The 21,032-nt window shown below is 37.0% G+C and overlaps 2 protein-coding genes across 2 annotated transcripts in view; both read left to right on the top strand.

Moving 5' to 3' along the window:
- The window catches only part of srp68 (signal recognition particle 68), a 57,867-nt gene extending 49,014 nt beyond the window's left edge, over positions 1–8,853 (top strand). The window contains exons 12-16 of the mRNA XM_016521648.1: positions 1,131–1,225; positions 1,473–1,602; positions 2,638–2,713; positions 3,366–3,418; positions 7,724–8,853. Coding sequence (XP_016377134.1) covers positions 1,131–1,225; positions 1,473–1,602; positions 2,638–2,713; positions 3,366–3,418; positions 7,724–7,951 — 582 coding nt within the window. The 3' untranslated portion in view covers positions 7,952–8,853. The remainder of the gene's footprint in view (positions 1–1,130; positions 1,226–1,472; positions 1,603–2,637; positions 2,714–3,365; positions 3,419–7,723) is intronic.
- Positions 8,854–10,703: 1,850 nt separating this feature from the next.
- The window catches only part of evpla (envoplakin a), a 22,778-nt gene continuing 12,449 nt past the window's right edge, over positions 10,704–21,032 (top strand). Inside the window, exons 1-10 of the mRNA XM_016521642.1 lie at positions 10,704–10,961; positions 14,281–14,380; positions 15,082–15,236; positions 15,430–15,553; positions 16,508–16,639; positions 17,469–17,510; positions 17,685–17,846; positions 20,300–20,407; positions 20,633–20,728; positions 20,832–20,942. Coding sequence (XP_016377128.1) covers positions 10,912–10,961; positions 14,281–14,380; positions 15,082–15,236; positions 15,430–15,553; positions 16,508–16,639; positions 17,469–17,510; positions 17,685–17,846; positions 20,300–20,407; positions 20,633–20,728; positions 20,832–20,942 — 1,080 coding nt within the window. The 5' untranslated portion in view covers positions 10,704–10,911. The remainder of the gene's footprint in view (positions 10,962–14,280; positions 14,381–15,081; positions 15,237–15,429; positions 15,554–16,507; positions 16,640–17,468; positions 17,511–17,684; positions 17,847–20,299; positions 20,408–20,632; positions 20,729–20,831; positions 20,943–21,032) is intronic.

The raw sequence follows: 21,032 nt of genomic DNA, 5'->3' as shown, positions 1-21,032 counted from the left end.
AGGGTTGGTAGAATGTTGACGTACTTGCAAAGTTACTTATAGTCAGTTTGTCTGTTGGGGAACCGTCAAAATAATCAAACTGATATTACATTAAAAATAGTTCAAAGCAAATATGGCTTATTACACATTCAGCTGATCTGATATCTGATCTTATGGCTGTTGGAGAAAAAAATATTATTACTATACTTATAAGTAGTCTTTGATGGCTTTAAGTAAAGTAGCATAAGAAAGATGGCAAGATAATTATATAAAAATGATTTCCATTCCGATTCTGACATCCAAAAGCACAACAATACATTTTTTCTCTTATTCCATGGATTTTACTCGTTTCCCTCCACTTGTTCCCAGTGTTTTTCTGCCACCACAATGCGCGCGCAGCTGCATGTGACGTAACTGTGACGTCTACTCCAAATTGGTCTATAGAGTGTGACGAAATAAGAGGGGAGTATCACAAAGAAATCAAACAAAAAATGGTCACAAATAATGCATTTGAAATGCATGTTAATACCAGGTGGAGATGGTAATGCGTCTGATCGCTTATGATCAGATCTCTGAAAACACATTTCAACTAACTCAACATTATGTTTAACACTATACTGTGATTAATGATATAGAGTATCCTAAATATCATCCACTACGAATTGTCACATTTTGTACCATAACATATTGTGGCACAATGTATTGTTACATCACAACTAGGGCTGCACGATAAATCGCATGCAATATTTAACGCGCATCTTATCAGTAAAGCCGGTTCTGTAATCAGCGGTAAATCTCTATCACGTGCGTGCTCAGTGAACAACGGCTCTGTGTAGTTAATGCTGCTCAATGTGAAAGCACGCACGTGATGGAGATTTACCGCTGATTACAGAACCGGCTTTCTGACAAGATGCGCGTTAAATATCGCATGCGATTTATCGTGCAGCCCTAATCACAACAAATAACTACATTCAAAAGGAAAGTGATTAAAACTGACTTTTACGTAATGGTCTTGAGCAGGAATTGTGAGTAGCAGACAGGCAAAGGATCAAGAGGAGTAACTAAAGCATGAAGCATCACACCTGAACTGTATGCCTCTTTTGCTTCTAATTTCTTTTCTTTTTACACTATTTTATGTATTCTTTCTTTAGAGTCTTGCTGAGCTGTCATCACTGCAGGGTCTAGAGGAGGACCACACCTTCCAGAAAGAAGTAGCACTCAAGACACTGGTCTACAAAGCTTACAGGCGAGTTAATCCTTGATGACTGCTTATGTATGGCCTTGATTCCACCTGGTATGATGTGTTTTTGGTTATCCAATCACAAGTGGTCAGTGCTAAATTCAGGTGGAAACGGGCTAAAACGTTTTGTGATCGCATCTTAATACCAGAAACAAGGCAATGTGTGCTTGCTTACATGTTCTATCAGTCCTCTGTTAAAGTAGAAAAATGAGGAATACTTTTGAAATATTTTGTGTCCTTGCGCTTTGGACAGGTGTTTCTATATAGCTCAGTCCTATGTTCTGGTGAAGAAATGGAGTGAAGCTCTGGTTCTGTATGAAAGGGTTCTGAAATATACGAGAGAGGTCCAGTCCAAAGCCAAGAGCTTCAATAACAGCCTTAAGGTACCAAACACTACACATTACTTCCCTTACAAAATTGTGATGGCATCGAATCTAAAAATATTATTAAAAGTGTATTATAGATTTTGTTAGCATGTTGAATTGTGTAGAGAGAATTTTTGGTCATCATTTTGCCATGGTGGTGCCTTTTACAGTTACATTTAGTCATTTAGCAGATGCTTTTATCCAAAGCAACTTACAAATGAGGACAATAAAAATAATAATACGCCGTTCACTTGCAGAACGCAAGCTTCTAGAGGGCACATAACGCTGAAGTAATGAATTTAGGTAAATGGGTGCAGAGCCAGTGGTGGTTTTGTAGGCAAACATTAATGCCTTGAATTTAATGCGAGCAGCTACTGGTAGCCAGTGCAAATTGATGAACAGAGGTGTGACATGCGTTCTTTTTCGGCTCATTAAAGATTAATCTTGCAGCGGCATTTTGGGACCGGTCATTTTGGCTGACCCTAAAATCATACCATTGAAATTACCAGTTGATTTAAATACGCTAGCAATGAGTGTAATCTGCCATTACTTTTATCTAATAAAGGAAAAATCCTGCAATTTTCTGGTGTTATTGTACGATTGATTTGGGCATTTTATCAAACTTCTCAACACATATCCTGCCACAAGATTGCTTTTAATCGGTACACAAATCATAAAAAACTAATTTTCAATAAGATTATATTTGTAGTTTCGAAGTTTCACTTTCAGCTATGTAGTTCTTCTAGTTGAAATAGATATATGCAATTAGATTAGATTAGATTATTTAAACCTTATTGTCCCAAAGGAAATTTGTATTGGACACATACAATACGATATCTGCTATTTAAATACAAGTAACATACTACGTACATATAATACATACAGCAACCCATCACTACCCTAACCACAATATACAGTGAATACATAAACTACAATAAAACAACTAAACTGCACACTATCCATCATGCAACACACCTATAATTCAATGAGTTCCACTACATAAACATTTTGGCACTCAGTTTAGCCCTCATACTGATACTCCATTTCTCTTAGGATCTTCCTGATGTCCAGGAGCTGATTGCTGAGGTCAGTGCTGAAAAGTACTCCCTCCAAGCTGCAGCCATCTTAGGTGGGTGAGCATGACTGCAACCTTTTCCATTGCACAAGGATCCAGTCATTCTTAAAAGGATAGTTCAGACAAGAATGAAAATTCTGTCATTAGTTACTCACCCTCATGTCGTTCCAAACCTGTAAGACCTTTGTTCATCTTCGGAGCACAAATTAAGATATTTTTGGATGAAATCAGAGATCCGAGTGGTTCACAAAAATAATGACTTTATTCAACAATTCTTCTCTTTATTCAAGAATTGTTTAATAAAGTCTTTATTTTTGTTTTCTTTGCAAACAAAAAGTACTCTCATAGCTTCATAAAATTACAGTTGAACCACTGATGTCACATGGACTATTTTAACGATGTCCTTACTATGTTTCTGGGCCTTGAACGTGGTAGTTCCCTTGCTGTCTATGCAGGGTCAGAAAGCTCTCGTATTTCATCAAAAATATCTTAATTTGTGTTCCAAAGATGAACAAAGGTCTTATGGGTTTGGAACGACATGAGGGTGAGTAATTAAAGACAGAATTTTCATTTTTGGGTGAACTATCCCTTTAATGAGCCAGAAAGTCTTGTGTTGACCTTCCGCCCTCATCCACAGACACATTTGCTATAGGTTTTGAAAGCTTTGTTAGCTGCAACTGACTGTGACATTGTATTTGTGTTTTAGACACAGAGGATGTTGCTGAGGTGCCCCCACAGCAGCAGATTAAAGACACTACGGTAAGAAAGGACAAATGGAAACTTCACTGAATATTTCCAAACATTTTCTACGAGTTTACCATTATTAGCGTTATTAGTTTGCCCCAGATTAAATAAAATATTCAAAGGTGTTATATATATATGATATTACAATGTTTTGCAATTAACTTTTAAAAAAAACATTTGCTGATTGTTATTCACAAGCTCAAGGTCATGTCTAGTTTACAGTTTTAGACAATACATGCAGACATTTAACTGCTCTTCAGATACTCATACACAGAAGTGTTTAGAGAAAGGAGGAGGAGTAGAACAGTGGAATGTTGCTTGGCAGATTGCTTTGTATGTTTTGCAGCTTCATGGTGTGCTGCACTCTGGGATTATTTAAATGAATAGTTCTCTCAAAAATGAAAATTGTCGTTGTTTACCTTTTGTTTGTTTCAAACCTGTGTATTTGAAGAACTCTTTCCAGTTCATAGTGACCACATCTGTCAAGCACCAAAGAGTACCAGCACACCAAAAAAGCTCTATTAAAGAGCCATGTAAAGATTCTACAAAATTCTCTACTTTCGTGTTCCATGGGTGAAATAACAGCATAGGGGTTTGAAATGAAGGCATAGGCATCATTTGTGGGTGGGACATGTATCCACTTTTCAAAGCCATTGAAATATAGCTTGCAGAAGGCATGTTCAACACAGAAAAAAGCAACTCCAATCTGTTATCCTTCATAATTTATTTATCCATTCTCCAAACTGCTTGTCCTATGTAGGGATGCTGGAGCCTATCCCAGCATCTCAGGCCAAAAACAGAGAAACACCCTGGATGGATGACCGGTCCATCACAGGCCTAACACATACAGACATACACATTCTCTCTTGCACCCTATGTGCAATTAACTGTCTGCATTTGTAATTCCTTCATAAAAAAATGAAATACATTTGAATTTATAAAAAAAATGACACACCCTTAAACAGAATGCTTTCAATTTATCATGCATTTTGCTTAAGTACAGTTTTATACAAATGTTTGGGCACCTCTCTGAGGCTACATAATAATTTGCTCTGTCTTTATACGATCGTAGTGATATGCCTTTCAGTTTCTAGAGAAAGCTGGATAGTGTAATGTTTTTCAGAGAGAAATTCTTGGTGTAGCAGAATTGAGTTATAAAATAAAATTGACTGTGCAAAAGTTTGGGCATCCTTTTAATTTGAGTTTATTTGAATACCTGCAGTCACTTAATGCTGATTGATTGCAACACAGAATTGATTTGATTGACTCAATTAACCTTACGCTGCAAACACGGGTGCAACCAATCATGAAAAGGATATTTAAGGTTGCTAATTTCTAGTTGTGCTTTTCTTAGATTCTTTACTGGAAAGTAGCAACATGGGAACCTCAAAAGAACTTCCTAATGACCTAAAAACTAGGATAATTTGTAAATATGAATTAGGAGAAAGATACAGAAAATTATCACAAAGGTTTAAAGGTCCCATATTGTCAAAACTGAAATTTTCTGGCTTTTTTCATGATAACTGAGGTCTAGGTGCTATGTAACTACCATACAAGTTTCAAAACAGTCAATCCACAGTCAAATGCACACAGCCTGCATAAAGTAGCTGTGATTTATCACAAACCGTTGTGACTTCCGTGAAAAGGTGACGTCAGAACTACTCAGTCACCACCCCGAGCACTGCCCACAGTCCCACTCTCCTTTTGCCAAACCCCCAGACAACATCGCGTCCATGCCATTGCTGAGCAACAACAACACGAAAACATGTAGAGAAAACGCTGTTCAGTCAGGATGTCAGGAAACTACATCATTGCACAGTAGGACTGTGACGGTCGCCGTGACAACCACGTGGTAGTGCACGTGACGTCACACACTCTATAACAAGCATAATACAAAGTTTTGTATATTAACAACAACTTAAGTGTAATAATAGTAACAGTTGCAAATAGTTTTATTTAGACTATAAGTCTATGCTAATTCACAAATTACCTCAAACGCCATACACAGCGTTTGATCCTTTAGATTGGCAGGTTTGAGCGCAGGAAAATACAGTACAGAATACAGAAACCAAATACTACATCGCCAATCTGGAATCATTTCCATTCATGTCACCCATCCGCATTTGTACAAGTGTCTTCAAGTTCACATGATCGCAAACGCTTGGCTGGTCAGGTTTGTATTTACTGTAGTAGGTGTTTGGGAAAAAAAAAAGAATTTTACCATTACCATTCTGAAACATCCTGTTGTAAGCACATTTGACTGTGATGTGACCCTGTCTCTCTCTCTCTCTCTCACACACGCGCACACACACGATGCGCAAACTCCGCATTTGAACAGTTTCGCATCATATGACCCCTTTAAAATAAAACTCCAGAAAGGTGTAAAATATGTGACTTTTAAGGTCTCTGTCTCCACAATCAGAAATATAGTATAGAAAATGGAATACCACCTGAACAGTCCTTGTGAAGGAAACGTGGTAGGCCGAGAAAAATATCTGAAACGGAAGGGCATAGAATGGTTAGAATGGTCACAGACAAACCCGAGACAACCTCCAAAAAGCTCCAAGAACATCTTGCTGCTGGTAGTGTCATTGTAAATCATTCCACAGTCCAGTGCACTTTTCACAAGGAACAGCTCAATTGAAGCGTGATGCAGAAAAACCCTTTTCTGCATTCTGCCAACAAGCAGAACTGTTTGAGATATGCAAAGGCTCATCTGGACGAACCAGAACTATTTTGGAATAATGAAAGTGACGTGACATGTGGCCAAATATGGTTACCCATACTAGGAATTAGTGCTCTGCGTTTAACCCATCCTAAGTGCACACACACAGCAGTGAACACACACCCGGAGCAGTGGGCAGCCATTTATGCTGCGGTGCCCGGGGAGCAGTTGGGGGTTTGGTGCCTTGCTCAAGGGCACCTCAGTCGTGGTATTGAAGGTGGAAGAGAGCACTGTACATTCACTCCCCCCACCTACAATCCCTGCCGGACTTGAGACTCGAACTCGCAACCTTTGGGTCACAACCAGAAGCATTTTGCATGGCAGAAAAAAAGTGTTCCAAGCACAAGTACTGGGAACCTTGTCAAAGTTGAGAGTCACATGGATTCCATCCAGTATCAGCAGATTCTTAAGAACAGTGTTCAAGAATCAGTCAAGAGGTTGAATTTACACCAGGGTTGGTTGTTTTAGCAGGACAATGATCCAAACCATTGTTCCAAATCTACCATGGAATTCATGCACAGACACAGATCAAACTTTCTAGAATGGTCATCCCACTCCCCAGACTTGAACATCATTGAAAATCTATGGATTGATTTGAAGTGGGCTGTCCACACTTGGCAGCCATCAAACCTGACTGATCTGGAGACATTTTGCAAGGAAGAATGGTCCAAAATACCTACAGTCAGAATTCAGTGACATATCAGTGGCTATAAGAAGTGTCCACATGCTGTTATTTTAGCAAAATGAGGTTCTACAAAATATTGATGTGATTATTACATTGGGTGCCCAAATTATTGCACCTGTCTGTATTTATGATTCACATTGCACTGTTTTTTTATTCAATAAATGTTATTTCAGAACTGAAATGTTGCTGTTTCCATAAGGTATAAATTATATCCAAATGAAGTTGCTTCGAAAGCCCAGCAAATTATAAATTAAAATTATGAGTTAAGCACACAAATTGCATGAAATCCAGAAGTTAAACCTTTACTTATATTTCTGTTTAGAGCTTAAATTCAGATAGTGTAGAAATAGAAATATAAGTAATGGGTATGCACTTTTCCCATGACATGCTACATTTGAATGATTTAAAGGAATAGTTCACCCAAAAATTGCTGAAAATGTACTCCCCCTCAGGCAATCTAATATGTAGATGAGTTTGTTTCTTCATCTGAACAGATTTTGAGAAATTTTGCATTAACCTGCTCACCAAATTAAACAAATTGTAATGATAAAATTCTCCAAATCTGTTCGGATGAAGAAACCAACTCAACCATGATGGCCTGGGGGTAAGTATATTTTAAGCGTTTGTTTTTTTTGGTGAACTATTCCTTTAATGACAGCAAGGATTATTATAGCCTATATTTCTCTGTTTTTAGTCATCTTTTCAGAGTAGCCCTTCTTGGAAGTCAGCATGCAATGTATTTGGTTTCCATGACAACTTCACAAATGAACAAACATGCAAAGGGCGTGGACTGTGTTGAGTTTTGTGAATGATGGCAGTTTGTATTTAAGTTAAAGCACATTATGAGCTGGTCTTGTAATAAGAAGGTTGTTTCTGAATTTTAAAGCTTTTTTTTCTGTTTTATCTATAGCCTCTGTCTGATCGTTTGGATCATTTCCGGCTAGACCCCACCCTCTTGAGCAAGCAGCCCAATCTGGTGCAGTTCCCTCCAGATTTCCAGCCAATTCCATGCAAGCCTCTCTTCTTTGACCTGGCTCTCAACCATGTGGCTTTTCCACCTCTTGATGATAAGGTGGAGCAGAAGGGCAAGGGTGGCATCACTGGCTACTTTAGAGGCTTCTTTGGCTTTGGAAGCTAAATCTGGCCCGTTTGGCTGTATTTGAAGTCATCTGAATATAAATATCTCATCAAGACCAAGAGTTATGGATCCTTACACAGTCAAACCATTTCCCCAAAACATGCCATAATTGGTTTAAGAGGTGTAAGTGCAGCCTGTTTGGTAGTAAATTCATACTGACTTTTTTTTGGGGTTATATAAATTCTGCCAAGTATATTAATCAGTGGTAATGCTTCGTGCCTCTACACCCTCTATCATCCAGAGTTTGTTTAGTCTATCTTTATTTGATTTGATTTTTTTTTTTTTACTTAGATGCCTTTGTTTGCCTAGATCTCAGTCTGCCTAGCACATTACAAAAGTGGGCTTATTGTTTCACTGAAGAAGTCTATACTTAACACCGCTGAGGATCTCAAATATTTGTTCCAACTGTGGGCTTTAGTGGTCAATCATTCATGTCAGTCATTATGATGACATGATGAACTCAATGTTTATTCTATTAGAGGATGTTACAGTCACTTGAACAATCAACTGTGACAGAACACAGGAATTACCCTCATCATTAACCTGTCTGATGTATAGATAAGGACTATAGGATATATCATCTGTAATGTACCTTAGAAATATAAACTGGCATAATTTTGTTTACAAATCATGACTTATATTTTAAACTATCATCTTAATACAAAGCCATAAAGAGGAAGCAAGCGATTTGCTAGTGTTTTATTTGTGATTGTTTCCTACTATAATTTGCTATCTTTTGTTCTAAAGATTCCCTTGTTCTAACTAATTGCTTTCAACTTGCAGATGAGTTTTTGCTAATTTTTTCATTTTTTTTTTTTTTCATTCCTTTTGTCAGTTTTGTGAGCAAATGTTGGTGAGAATTTATTTAATCTTCAACAAACACCATGATGATGATCCTAAAATGGATAGGATGTTATAAATTATGAAACTGAATGATTTTTAGTTTGAAGTCTCCTGATTTAAAAAAAGTAAACTTTTTTTTTGGTCATCACTGCATGTACCATGGATTTGAACTGGGTCAGATATTAAAGGTTTGTCTGCCTGTGTGTTTCTATACATGCAAATCAGGTCTGTAAGCATACCAAATGCATGAGTCTAGATTAAACTTTAGTCACTTTCCACCTATATGATAAGAAGTCTCGAGTAGATCTCTATCACAGCTCTTGACAGCTTTCTGTTGTCATCTGTTCATCTTCATTCCTGACCACATGCACAGCGTTCCAGGCAGGGTGCATTTCAGGCCTGAGGAATGTTACACACAAGGGAGTTTAAACTAAGTTTTTAGTTAGAAGGCTGCTTTCTCCTATTTGGTTGCAGCTTGGATTTTATGATGTTTGGTAATGGGGTTAATTGGTTATAATATCAAAGCACAGAAATTCCATTGTCAACTAAAAATCCTTTAAATTTTAATTTAGTGAAGGTGAAGTTCAGGAACTTAAGACCTCTATTAGCAAAATGAAGTGTCTGTCAACAATTGTTTGGTTTCTTTTGTTTGAAGGAGATGGACAGCTAATTAAAAAGCCCAAAATAAAACATCCGTTGTTATATACATGCAAGTACCACACCCCAATGTGAATAATCCTCATCCAATCCCAGACTGGGATTAAGTGTTCTGTTGATTTTATTTAATTTTTTTGGTCTTTGTAAGTAAAGTATCAAGCTGTATGGACATCACTCATGATTTTCATAGTGTATGAAGACTGTAATGTGGCAGAACACAGATACACTTGAATCGGAGAAATACTGATTAGTGGACATGACATGCTTTATGTAATCTTAAATTACATCAAAAAATTACTTCAAACATTTTCCTGTGATTATATAATTATAGATGAAGTTTTTACAACATCCTATTGAGAGGCTGCATATGTTAAACTATTTAAGTGAACAGCGCAAAAAGAAAGAAAATAAGAGATAAGGTAGATGGGGTGACTTGTAACACCATCAGTTTAACAACTTTGAAAGTAAATATTGGGATGAAATCTACCACCATCAAAAAAATAAAATAATTATTTTTAAAAAAATTGAGAAGATAATTAGGTATGAAAAATGTATTTTAAATTAATTTTATAACATTTACTCAAAACTTCCATCTGAATATATGTGTGTGTATATATATATATATATATATATAATAGTGTTACAACCCACCCCGAGGTGTGGGGGGTGGATAAATGAACTGGGTTAATTTAAGAAAGGGTGTAGAGAGAAAGAGGGAGTGACTAGGGCAAGACATTAAGCCTGCATCTCTGTCACACCCTACCATGTGACAGTACATGTTAGAAATGTGCGCTACCACTAACTACCACGGCCCTGAGAGAAAGTGACCCAACAACATTCCACACCATGTTACATTCACAGATACACATTTAACAAGCTAACAAGTCTTAAAAAGGACAGTGTCCTGAAAATAATTCATATGAAGTCCTGGTTATATTGAACTACTGTTAATAAAAAATTATTCTTCAACATGTCTAACAAAGCTGGGTCAATTTTCATAAACAAAATACTCAATCACTATAATTCAGAGAAGATTACAGTGATTTGCTGGTCACAATCTAATTTAGGGCTAATTGGTTATGTTGTGACATATTTCTTCCTTTTGTTATAACTTTTAATAATAACAACTAGGCTAAAAGATTTTTAAAAAAAAAAACAGATGAATGATAAGATGTAAATGTGTGTGTGCGTGCGTGTGTGTGTGGGTGAAAAAATGGGAAGGTGAAACTGGTCTGCCCGGTTCTACAAAAGGAGGTGGTCTGGGTGTCGCCCAACACCTGTTACTCAGGGCGGAGTGGAGACAGAAGAACAGCTTTACCTCACTGCTGTATGACAGTTCTAGAGAGGCAGAAAGTGTGTACAGAGAAGTTTGTGGAGGTAAAGGATAAACAGAAGTGAGACAGATTCACAAGCACACCAACGGCAGAGAAGGTGAATCTCACCTCACTACAACTTTTAGGATGTTCAAGAAGAAGGAAAACACGATGAAAGATGATTCCAAGATAAGCAAGTGAGTGCTGTTTGTTATTTTATCCTCTAGGTTTTGATTCTGTTCTGTTGGCAGGCAGGCCTGAGATCAGTTTTAGACCGACTTGGGTAACCAGAGCCCAGAGAGTGAAGGTGTAAAGATGGTTAACTCTATATTTTCCTGGGAACATTAGATCTGAAATCTGTAATAGGTTAACCCGTTACAATCAAAAAATGATCTGTAATTTTTCAACAATGTTATTTGCTGGAGGTTACAACAACCAATTTGTGAATATAATTGGTTTCTTGGTCAGTGATATTTTATTCTCATTTTAAAATTTACACCTCCATTCCACTTAGAGCATGTACTGAATTTATTAGCCTAAATAAAATAAGGAAACTGAAACATTCCAGAAAGGATAACTAGTTCCGTGGGCCCTTATGCTGATTGTTTTGGTTATAATATAACCTCTGCTTTCTAAACACAAGTTGGAATTATTATGGTTTGTTAAAAATACACTACAGTGGTTAAAAGTCATTTTCATGGGTGATGAAGAACAGAGACATGAAATAGACAAAATATCTGAAAAAGTATTTCATAATATATATTTTTAACAGTAACAAAATCTGGAAAAAAAAAAAATGTGGTTTTGGATTTCTGGGCAATACTACATCAAGACGACAGACCACTATTTTCTAAATCTCTAATGCACATTTTTGTATATATATATATATATTTATTTTATTTAACCACATCAGTAGTTTATTTGAATTAATGACAATATTAGAATTACAATATGAATTTCGTTCCAAATTGGGCTCCCTATCTGCTCTGCTAAATAGAAACATTTCCTTGTCTTTGTATGATATATAATCAGCACCATTTATTTATTTTGTTAGTTTTCCAAAAATAAATAAAAATAAAACATTTAGGCCAGTGCAGGACAGTATCAGCTGCACTGGGATCAGGTCAAGAGCTTAATTTGTAACAAAGCAAGCCAGACAAACTGACTGTCTGTTGATCATCTGCAAGCATGTTCTTAGATATCAGAATTGTTGTATAGAGGTCAGATCTAAACTCACCACTAGTCAAATCTGATTAATGCATGTGTAATGTACATACAATTGAACAGCTAAATAAAGGTGTTGTGTAAACATGCAGTAATCAGGGTCTCCCAATAAAAGCAGATGTATAAAAAAAATGATAGAAACAGTGAAAGGAGTGTCCTGGCTGCCTAAGCTCAGTTCCTGTAAGGGCTGACGTTCTTGTTCCTCCACTAGGCTGCTGGGTGTTGGTCCATTGTTTCGACACGGTAATGCAAACGTGACACTTCAAAGACAAACACAATATAGTTCTAGTAAAATGTTATAGAAGGCATAAAGAAACAAAGATTGTATAAGTTCTGTAATAGAACAGAAACAAAAAAAAAGTAGACATTAGAACAGTTCAGAAAAACTATTACTTTTTTTTAGTAATTGTATGTGCTATGTTTTATGTAATCCAGTGTTTCCCTACTTCAAAATCCTGGAGGCAACCCAGCAGTACACATTTTGGATGTCTCCCTTATCTGATCCTTATCTGACCCATTATGGAATTTTCTGACCCATGAAATGGAACAAAATAACGTATGAAATCTTCAGGACTCATCTAAGAGCATCCAACAATGTCAGCAGTGATCTTCTGATGCTGCTGTGTAGACAGTTTGATCTCATTATCTAAACCAATGTTTAGATGACAGTTGACTTTAGAATTTCATGATTTCCCTTGTGTAATAATTTTCCTTTTTCCTACAGTCACTGACTTATATTTTTAGGAAATTAAGATTTGCTACAATATGAGGTCATTGTCGTCCTGTGTGTTGGTTTAGAAGAACCCACAAAAACAATTGATGCTGTATAAACACATGGAAAAAAAAAAAATTTGTCACAAATAGGTTTCTCTTGATCAGATGTTGTCTGCTCTATACACGTTAACAGGCATGGTCTCTGTCATAGAAGCTTGTCCAAAAAAGGTGGATGTATGGGCGGGCGAAGAGATGTTGAGAGAACGGGTGTGTGGAGGGTGGTGTGGCATTGTTTGCATTCTTAGATAAGAACAATGATGAAACTCTCTCGACTAGCATGGCATGATGGGGAAGAGATACAATTGCAATGTTTTACAATTTTGTCTCTTTGACAGCGTGGAACTAGTTTTCATTCAGATGAATGTCACACAAAATTTGGTTTCACTAATCTGAGTAAGATATTTTCTTTCATTATGTAATAAAGCAGCTTAAATGACTGGATATAACCAATATTCACCAACTAGCTAATAAATCAGGGGTGGTGATTAAATGAACTGGGATAATGACTAATGAGTAATTCCACTGGAAACCCACTGAGGTCCAATTAACAGGTAGGAATATGTTTTTAAAATGTGTTTTTACCCCGTGAGCTCTCAAATTCATTGTTTTTATTTCTTCAGGGAGGAAGAAAAAGACTGAAGGTGGCAGAATGATAAAGAACCGAAAAAAGTACATAATTCTAGAGTTTCAAGACACAGGGATACCCCACCCAGATTCTCAGCCAATTCAGGGATCCTCAATATAAAAAGCTTGCATTCATTAATAATTAACATTCATTAGGAACATTTACATCCTTAATTGATATACTGCTTAACAGATGATTAGTTCATAGTTACAATGTATTTAACTTGTATTATGTCAAGTCAAGTCACCTTTATTTATATAGCACTTTATACAATACAGACTGTGTCAAAGCAGCTTTGCAGTGTTAAACAGGATAATAGTGTGTCGATAATGCAAGAGGACAATAGTAAATAGTCAATGTTTCAGTTAAAGTCAGTTCATCATTGATTCAGTGATGTCATTGTCCAGCTCACTTCAGTTCTCTTCCAATGGCAATCAAGCCGATAATATTGCCAGAAATTAAGTGTTATGTAATTTCTCTATGGACCCCCTCACGTATGTGTAGGACCCTTGAGGGTACATGAATCCTTGATTGAAAATCCTGATTCTAATCCTTATCAAGTGAAGTTTCTTAGATCTCCTTGAAACAATGCTACATGCATTCCTTTTATATGCCTGAAACAGTTCTGCTGGCCATACTTTTTTGACATCATGAGCCAAAGAAAAATGTTCTCTGTCATTCTCACTGCTACAGTGTCTCTAATCAAAACCGTACAACTCTTCAAAACTAACAGGTTTCATTTACAGTAAATCCTACTGATAAGTGTGATCATCCTGAGTGATTTGATGCTCTACACATATTTCCTAATGTCTAATGCAACAATTTTTTTTCTTAATTTTGCATTTGAGGATCTTTTACACATTTTCATTCTAACTCTTAATTTTGAACTGCAGATCGCAGGTGAGTAACCTGGCCTTGCTGATTGCACGTATGCAGAAGAATGCAGACACTGTTGAGAAAGATATACTGCGGGCAGAAGAGCTGCTACTCATTGTAAGACAACACATTCTATTATGTTTCTATATACACTACCGTTCAAAAGTTTGGGATCAGAATGATTTTTAATGTTTTTTAAAGGAGTTTCTTATGCTCATCAAGGCTGCATTTATTTGATCAAAAATACAGAAAAAAATATAATATTGTGAAATATTAATACGATGTAAAATAAAAATTTTCTATTTTAATATACATTAAAATTTAATTTATTCCTGTGATGCAAAGCTGAATTTTCAGCATCATTACTCCAGTCTTCAGTGTCACGTGATCCTTCAGAAATCATTCTAATATGCTGATTTATTATCGGTGCTGGAAACTGTTGTGCTGCTTAATATTTTTTTGTAATTTAGTTCCTGTTTGTCCTTATTTGGTCCTTCCAGTTCCTTTTCCCATTATTAGTAATCACCTGTTCCTTGTTATTAGTTATCCTCATCACCTGTCTGCCCCTCGTTATCTGCCCTATTTGAGTTTGAGCCCGTTCTGTTCTCCCTGGTCTGGAATTGTTCCTGTCAACCTTGCTACGTGTGTTTTTCTGTTTCCTTTTGAGTATTAAAATTAATAAATTCTCCTACGTCTCCTCGCTCCAACACAGCAGCAGTTCCGTGACTATATATATATATATATATATGTATGTGTGTGTGTGTGTGTGTGTGTTAGTAAATGGCATATAAATATAAATAACCCTGCCCTTTTCTCAGGATGCTGACAATGAGAAAAATAATAGGAAATTACAACATCAGAAGGAAACAGCAGACCTCTTAGGCCAGGCAGAGGGGCTTCTAAAAGATCTGTTCCTTGATATGGACAAGGCCAAGAAAATGAAACACCCTCAGGCTGGAGAAATAGAGAATGAGTGAGTGACACAAAAGGCATCCTTCACACCCTGTTGTTCATGACTTAGTCTGTTGCTCTGTCACATCGAAACTGAGCTAACAGGGTTGCACAGTGTATTTTCTCATCTATATGATATATATTGAAAACTAAAAGTAATTGTAATGATTTCCACATGCTCCATAAATGATTTTTTTATTTTTCCCACTAATCAGTGTTAGTCGTCTTCATGAGCGTTGGCTTAAAGACTGTACCCTTTACCGAGAGCTGTATGAGCAACTGAATGAGGTTGGACTACAGCCAAGAATTAACTGGGCTCTGGTGCTGAACCAAAAACAGGTCAGAAAACACATTAATGTGCACACAAAGAAAAAGAGAGAGAAACTAACCATTTACTTTTGTACTAATAATAAAAAGTAATTGTCATATTAACACACAATAATAACCCACACAATAATAACCCTAACCCTTACGCTGATGAAATCAAAATGAAATCTAAATTTCATCTCTGGGTGATAATTTGATTTGATTTGAACCCAAAAGATTGTGAGAAATAAGGACAGACTGACACATTGGTATCCTAGGGGTACACTTAGTCACTTCATGCATCTTGAGTGATCAGACTGCTATATGAGTGAGTTTGCTCATTCTGTTTACAATTGCCCATTTAAATGTCTCGGCAAAAAAAAAAAAAAGACATCTAATCTTCAGTCCACACTGTATGCAAATTCATTTGAGTTCACGTTACAAAAGCTAAAAACCGATGTGTGCTGCATTTTGTTTATCATCAGCTCAAAATAAAAGTTCACAATGGGAAAAACAGCTGAATCAGCACTGGTGTGAAAAAATAACACTCACAACTTTAAAATGAACAACCAGTACCCATCTACGCTTAGCTGAGTTGTGTCTGGAATGCCTCTTCAGCAGGTTTCGAAAGTAACTTTAGTGATTCAATTAGTGAAAATACATGAAGTGGATGATCTCTATATTAAATTAACAAAAGTTAAGCTGATGTCCATGTTTTGTATTATTGTTACAACTGGTATCAGGTTGTAACAACAACACACTTTGAACAGTCAAGATACCAGTTTGAACAGTTTGTATGTAAGCTGTAGAGTTTAAAACAGCTTTAATTTATAGCAGATGTGGAAAAAATATCTGTCTGAATAAAATAAAAAACGTAAAGTGTTGCAGCACTCCCTCCCTGGTTTCCCATATACACTATTTAATTGCTGCAAAAGTGTGTGTGTGTGTTGTTTAACTAGTATTTCTGAATAATTCGGAATATTACAGAAAGAGGCAAGCAAAGAGGAGTATGGCCCCACTCTGGCTGACCTGAAGAAGCAGATTGCAGCTCATAACATCCTTCATAAGGAGATTGAGTCTTACAACAACCAGCTATGCCCTGGATCAACCAGCTCCCAGGTGAGCTTAAAAAAATCCCATCCAATAGGCACTTTTTTGTATGTGTGTTACCAAGACTTGCATTTCTCATGATCAGCTTTTGCTGTCATCAATAACACACCACATGTCATTCTAATGCTTCAATTCTAAATCTTCAAAACACAACTGAAGATATTCATAATGAAACCCGAGACGTTTCTGTTCACAAAACCAAAACTTTAATGCTTCAAAAAGTTCAAGAAGACATCGTAAAAGTAATACATATGAACAAAGCGGTTTAATCCAAACCTTCTAGAGAGACACTTAATGGTCCAGTTTCACAGACGGGGTTTAGCTTAAGCCAGGACTAGGCCTTAGTTAAATTAAGATATTTAAGCAGCTTTTATAAAAATGCCTTAGAAGAAAACGTTACAGGTGTGCATCTTGAGACAGCAAAATGTCACTGACATATTTTAAGATGTCAGAGCAAGATATTTTTAATTGAGACTGCTCAAACATGCATTTTAGTCTAGGACTAGCCTTAAGTCTTGTCTGTGAAACCTGGGCTATATGATTTATAAGATTGAGTTGTATGATGAACAGATTTATTTTAGGCTTTCACCGACATATTGACATTGATTAACGCACCCTTCGAAGCATCAAAATTTTGGTTTTGTTGATGTTCAATGGTGGGACTTATTTTCATTATAATCTCTCAGATTTAATTAAAATATTCTTCATTTGTGTTTGGAAGATGAACATGTCTTATGAGAAAAACATGAGAGTGAGTAATTGATGAGAACATTAAAATTTTTAGGTTAACTAACCCTTTTTTTTCCCACAAAACTTAAAATCCCCCATGTCATTCCAGGAGGAATATGCTGCCATTAAGAAGCAATATGCTAACCTACTGGTAAGAAAACATTTACATCACTGATAAATGGATTATTTTTGAAGTCGACTTGTCATGCCTCTTTAAATTGTAAGAGATACTGTCGGTGACAGGAACGTACAGTGAGTTTTAATTAGAACAGAAAGAGAACGGGGAAAAAAAAAAATCTCATTTAGCATTTTCAATGTTTCACAGGATAACTCAAAATGGAGACGTCACTATCTCAACAGCCTGTACGACTACATGCAAGACTGTGAGAAGGAGGTGGGATACATGAGGGAGGAGCAGAACAAGATCCTTAAACAGGACTGGAGTGATCAGATGGTTGACCATGCTGATACCCGCAGACAGTACGAGGTGAGCTCGTTTTGAACTGATCACATGATCTGTACAATGAAGCGGACTAAAGGACATATATAGAACAACGTTTCTCAAAATGGGGTGCTTGGGTTTCATCTTAATAGTCAGGGGAGCTGGAAGAAAATTACTCAAAAACAAAAATGACAGTTATTTATTACAGAATTATATATTATTCATACAAAGAGTATGAAGCAAATATATATATATTGGTGCAGCATTTGGTGCAGCTGTGTCTCAGTTTTCCCATGCCTACCATTTTGGGGTGTCAACCATTTTGAATTATGTACAGTCATGGCCAAAAATTTTGGCAGTGACATAAATTTTGTTTGGCAAAATTTGCTGCTTCAGTATTTGTAGATCATTTTCACCACATGTTTCTATGGTATACTGAAAAACAATGATAAGCATATCATACGTTTTAAAGGCTTTTATTGGCAAAAATATATATAATGAGTCAATATTTACAGTGTTGACCCTTGTTCTTCATAACCTCTGCAATTCGCTCTGGCATGCTGGATATTAGCTTCTGGGCCAAATCCTGACTGATGGCGATCCATTCTTGCTTTATTAGTTCTCGGAGTTGATCACAATTTGTGGGCTTCTGCTTGTCCACTCGCCTTTTGAGGACTGACCACAGGTTCTCTATGGGATTGAGATCCAGGGAGTTGCCTGGCCACGGATCTAAAATTTCAATGTAATGATATTCGAGCCACTTCTTTATCACTCTTGCTTTGTGGCATGGTGCTCCATCATGCTGAAAAATGCATGGATCATCACCAAATTGATCATGGATCGTTGTAAGAAGTCGCCTTTGCAGGACGTTTTGATACCATTCTTTATTCATGGCAGTGTTTTTGGGCAGATTTATGAGAGAGCCCACTCCCTTGGTTGAAAAGCAACCCCACACATGGATGGTCTCAGGATGTCCCAAACAGTCGGAAGGGAGCTTCATCACAGAAAATAACTTTGCACCAGTCTTCTGCTGTCCAATCCTTGTACTTCCTGCAGAATTTCAGTCTGTCCTTGACGTTTTTTTTTGGAGAGAAGTGTCTTCTTTGCTGCCCTTCTTGACACCAGGCCAAAAGTCTTGGCCTCACTGTGCGTGCAGATGCTCTCACACCAACCTGCTGCCATTCCTAAGCAAGCTCTGCACTGGTGGTGACACGATTCCGTAGCTGACTCCTCAGGAGGAGACGGTCCTGGCGCTTGCTGGACACTCTGGGACGTCCTGAAGACTTCTTTACTGCAGTCGAACCTCTCTCCTTGAAGTTATTGATGATCCGGTAAATGGTTCTTTCAGGTGCAATATTCTTTGTAGCAATTTCCTTGCATGTGAGGCCATTTTGATGCAAAGCGATGATGGCTGCTCGTGTTTCTTTGGAGGTAACCATTGCTAACAAGAACACAATGATTGGAAGCGCTTCTTCCCTCCTTTTATAGCAATCAGTCTGCTCTTACAATCTAAATAATATGATAGTGATTTCACCTGACTAGTACTCATTCACACTTTCACATGTGCTGCTGATATGGTAGCTGACTCCTCAGGAGGAGACGGTCCTGGCGCTTGCTGGACACTCTGGGATGTACTGAAGACTTCTTCACTGCAGTCGAACCTCTCTCCTTGACGTTCTTGATGATCCGGTAAATGGTTCTTTCAGGTGCAATATTCTTTGTAGCAATTTCCTTGCATGTGAGGCCATTTTGATGCAAAGTGATGATGGCTGCTCGTGTTTCTTTGGAGGTAACCATTGCTAACAAGAACACAATGACTGGAAGTGCTTCTTCCCTCCTTTTATAGCAATCAGTCTGCTCTTACAATCTAATTAGTATGATAGTGATTTCACCTGACTAGTACTCATTCACACTTTCACATTTGATGCTGATATGATTAGTAAATTAATGTTTGCTGGTCATTTTGTGTCAGTCAATGTAAGAGTGCAGCTCTGACAAACCATTAGTACTGCCACTACCCATATGAGCCACTGACAGCACGAGATCAAGCCAGCAGTGCCATGCTTTAAGTATCACACAAATTATTTCCTTTTTGCTTCAGTCACGCTGCACAATTGAATGGATGACAGCTTAAAGTTTTTGCTGTATTTGTTGCTCTTAGCTTTTGACACTTAATGTTTTGTAATTACTTTTGTACTCTTATCCTCATTGGTTCCTCTTGACAATGAGATTCCAATGCAATCTTTGTAATCTCTTTGTGGGCCTTGGGTTTAGCAATAAGATGCTGCTAAGAAAATCCCACTGAAACAGCAGATTGAAGGTGGAAATGATTTAACTTTTAATAAACATTTAACATTAGTACAGCAATGAGAATAAACAAGATCATTAGGCAAGCAATAATGGATGGTTTTGCTCATTTTTTGGTTAACTACAAAAGTGGCAATGGCACATTTTAAAGAAAACATTATATTAGACATCTTGTCTCTTGTCTTTTGCAGAACTTCAAGAATAACAGTCTCCTGTCCCACGAAAGTGAGGTCAACAAATTACAGGACGATGGAGACCGACTGGTTGAGCTGAAACATCCTGCTGCCAGCACTGTTCAGGTAGCTTTATTATGTGACACTTTAGTCAGTGAGCTAACTCCAGCCATATTGTCTGTGATATTGGATTTGTAGTTTTATTCTTTTGACAAATGAGTGGCATGGCAAATTTGAGTTGACTAATTACAATTAATTAAATGATGTGTTCAATAATTAAATATTGTATTCAGTATGCCACAACATTAGCATAATCAAAGCTGAGCTCTGATGTACTATTTGTGTGTCTAGGCCCAGAGAGACACTGTGAGGAATGAATGGCAGAAGTTTCTGAATCTTTGCATCTGTCAGGAAACACATCTGGACAACATGGAGGAGTACAAAAGGGTAGGCAGGGCAAATGGACGGAACCATCATTTTTGTTAAACATTTAGTTATAAAGATTTTGTTAATTTGTAAAGCATAATCAAGTTTGCGTTCTTCTCAACAGTACCAACTGGATGCAGATACCTTGTCTGAGTCTTTATCTAAGCTTGGGTCCACTGTTGATACCAAAGCACTCAATGGCAAAACCAGCTCTGAAATTCAGATGCAGCTTGAGGTGAAATCACATTTTAAACTATTAAATACATAATATAGTATATATATATATATATATATATATATATATATATATACACATACAGTGCAT

The sequence above is a fragment of the Sinocyclocheilus rhinocerous genome, unplaced genomic scaffold (genome assembly GCF_001515625.1).
Source record: "Sinocyclocheilus rhinocerous isolate Xijiao unplaced genomic scaffold, SAMN03320098_v1.1 scaffold3526, whole genome shotgun sequence".
NCBI lineage: Eukaryota > Metazoa > Chordata > Actinopteri > Cypriniformes > Cyprinidae > Sinocyclocheilus > Sinocyclocheilus rhinocerous.
This window is presented reverse-complemented; position numbering and strand designations above follow the sequence as displayed.